Source organism: Camelina sativa, chromosome 5, assembly GCF_000633955.1.
Source record: "Camelina sativa cultivar DH55 chromosome 5, Cs, whole genome shotgun sequence".
Taxonomy (NCBI): domain Eukaryota; kingdom Viridiplantae; phylum Streptophyta; class Magnoliopsida; order Brassicales; family Brassicaceae; genus Camelina; species Camelina sativa.
The window spans coordinates 7173014-7175289 of NC_025689.1; the positions used below are offsets into that span (position 1 = coordinate 7173014).

At 40.0% G+C, this 2276-nt stretch overlaps 1 protein-coding gene across 5 annotated transcripts in view; it reads right to left on the minus strand.

Annotated features, from left to right (window-relative positions):
• LOC104785940 (DExH-box ATP-dependent RNA helicase DExH1-like) overlaps window positions 1–2182 on the minus strand; it is a 7279-nt gene extending 5097 nt beyond the window's left edge. For 4 of the 5 annotated variants that reach the window (XM_010511234.2, XM_010511235.2, XM_010511233.2 and 1 more), the window contains exons 1-7: window positions 1867–2182; window positions 1564–1709; window positions 1265–1364; window positions 965–1183; window positions 779–874; window positions 381–656; window positions 64–267 (exon numbers count right to left, since the gene is read on the minus strand). In XM_010511234.2, the coding sequence (XP_010509536.1) occupies window positions 64–267; window positions 381–656; window positions 779–874; window positions 965–1183; window positions 1265–1364; window positions 1564–1709; window positions 1867–2163 (1338 nt within the window). In that variant the 5' untranslated portion in view covers window positions 2164–2182. Of the gene's footprint in view, window positions 1–63; window positions 268–380; window positions 657–778; window positions 875–964; window positions 1184–1264; window positions 1369–1563; window positions 1710–1866 lie in introns of those variants that run through there. The other variant, XM_019245747.1, reaches the window with a different exon arrangement.

The following is a 2276-nucleotide window of genomic DNA, read 5'->3' on the forward strand; positions in this document are numbered from 1 at the left end:
AGAAAGAGATTAGTCCCAGGTATCAGATCATAAACAAGACACTGGCTATATGACTAGTCATACCGGGATATGCATCGTTGGAGCGTTCCCGAAATATGTTGAGAACATGTCAGCGTTTATCGTAGCACTCATCAGAATAAGACGCAAATCTGGGCGTCGAGGAAGGAGATCACGTAGTATGATTAGTAGGAAATCCTCATTCATGCCTCTCTCGTGAATCTCATCCACAAGCAAATGGCTTACATTAGTTAGATTAGGATCCTCAATCTGCATTTCAAAAATTGATTCGACACATTAGCATGTCAAATTTACAAAGTATAAAATATCATAGTTCAACTAAATGTTATGAGTGGATGAGTAGTAGAATAGTTCTATATTACCAGCCGCCGGAGTAAGACACCAGTAGTGCAAAATAGCAATCGTGTTTGATCAGAACGCTTTGATTCTAGACGAATCTGATAACCCACAGATTCACCAATGGGTTCACCCCTTTCAGCAGATATACGTGAAGCAACCGATATGGCAGAAATACGTCGAGGTTGTGTACAAATTATGTTGCAATCAGCACCTCTTAGGGATGATATTTCTTCCTCCAATATAAATTGAGGAAGTTGAGTTGTTTTACCACACCCGGTCTCTCCTGAAACTACCAATACCTGAAAAATAAACACACGGCACAGATATTAGTTTCAAGATCAACACTGCTCAAAGAGACATCTTGAAAATACTATTTGAGAAGGAGAAAATAGCCGATGGGACACAGAGAAGAAAAGATTACCTGATTTTCTGAAACAGATTTAAGAAACCCCTCTTTCATTCTAAAAGCAGGTAGCTTTTCTCTGAAAGCTTGAAGTGCTTTTACACTCTCAGTTGCCTGTGTTAAAACCGTTATAAATAGACGTTATGTCCAGATTCCACATATACCATAATGAATACAGTTTACTTTAGCCACATATATATGTACCTTAAGCTTTTCCTGCCTTTCCTTGTGTGCAGCACTGAATTTTTCTTTCTCAAGAGAATCGGGCAATTTGGAAGCAGAATCAGGTCTTTTCAAGCCAAGAGTTGCTGTACGGTCCTGTTGATCATGAACAGCTGAAGTAGATGAACTTGAAGACCCTGATTCTTGTGTTGTTTTCAAAAGACTTCCAAGTTTTCTCTCAGTCTCTGTCGACATTGTAATCTACAAGAAAAGAGTATATAAGCGTTTCAGCAGCCACCACTTAGTATTTAAAAGTTCCGTACTAGTCACATTTATTATTACCTCTTTCTGAGTGGATCCATGCCGATCATCAAGATCAGCCCGATAATCTGGTAAAGGAACTTTGCTAACTACAAGAGCCTTCCCTTTATTGTATGCATGGCTTCCTTTCCAAAACAGAATAACAAATCCATGACATATTCTCACCACAAAAACCAATCACTTTTACAAACAAACACACGGCTTATAGACAAGTTTGAAGACAGCATATGTTAACACAACAGCCAAATCATGTAAAATAATATAACACTCAACAACCATCACAGAAACAAGATAGGAGTTATAAAAGAAGATGGACTTACAAGTGAAGACCAAGCTGATAAGCCATATCAGAAAGTGTTTGCTGATCTCCCCTGCTAAAATTACGCTTAATTAACATCTCTTGTTCTCCTCCTGTTTTCCATTGCTCAATCTTGTTCCACCATTCATTCTCATCAAAAACTTCCATCTGCAAAAAAAATGAATTGATTCCAATTAAGCCTCCTAATCAAAGATTAATCATCTCTTCAACTAAACCTAACTCAATCTGTGATTCTCCACTAGTGGACGAAACAAGCGAGGAGCTAAAATCGAGAACTGAGTGGGAACAATGTATTCCATAATACCTCAACTTGTTGCTGGCGCAGACGCTCAGCTCTCCAGACCGGATCCCACCATCGCTGTTCTCCACGGCCGCCACCACCACCGCCACGACCGCCGCCGCCACCGCCGCGTCCACCACCACGACGAGCACCACCGCCCCGACCGGAGGAAAAACCTCCGCCACGACGACCACCTTGAGAATTAGGACCGTAAGGAGGCATGGCAGCGATATGGAAGAGAGGACGAAGCGGAGAGAGTTTAGAAGGAAGAAGGAAGCGAAGCGTGGAGATACAAGAAGAGAGGGACACTACTTGTTGCATTCGTAATCAATTCTTCTAACTGTTGAAATATATATTTTTATAGTTTGCAATCGCACTGACAATTTCTATTGTTAATTTTTTTTTTTTTTTTTTTTTTTTTTTTTTTTTTTTTT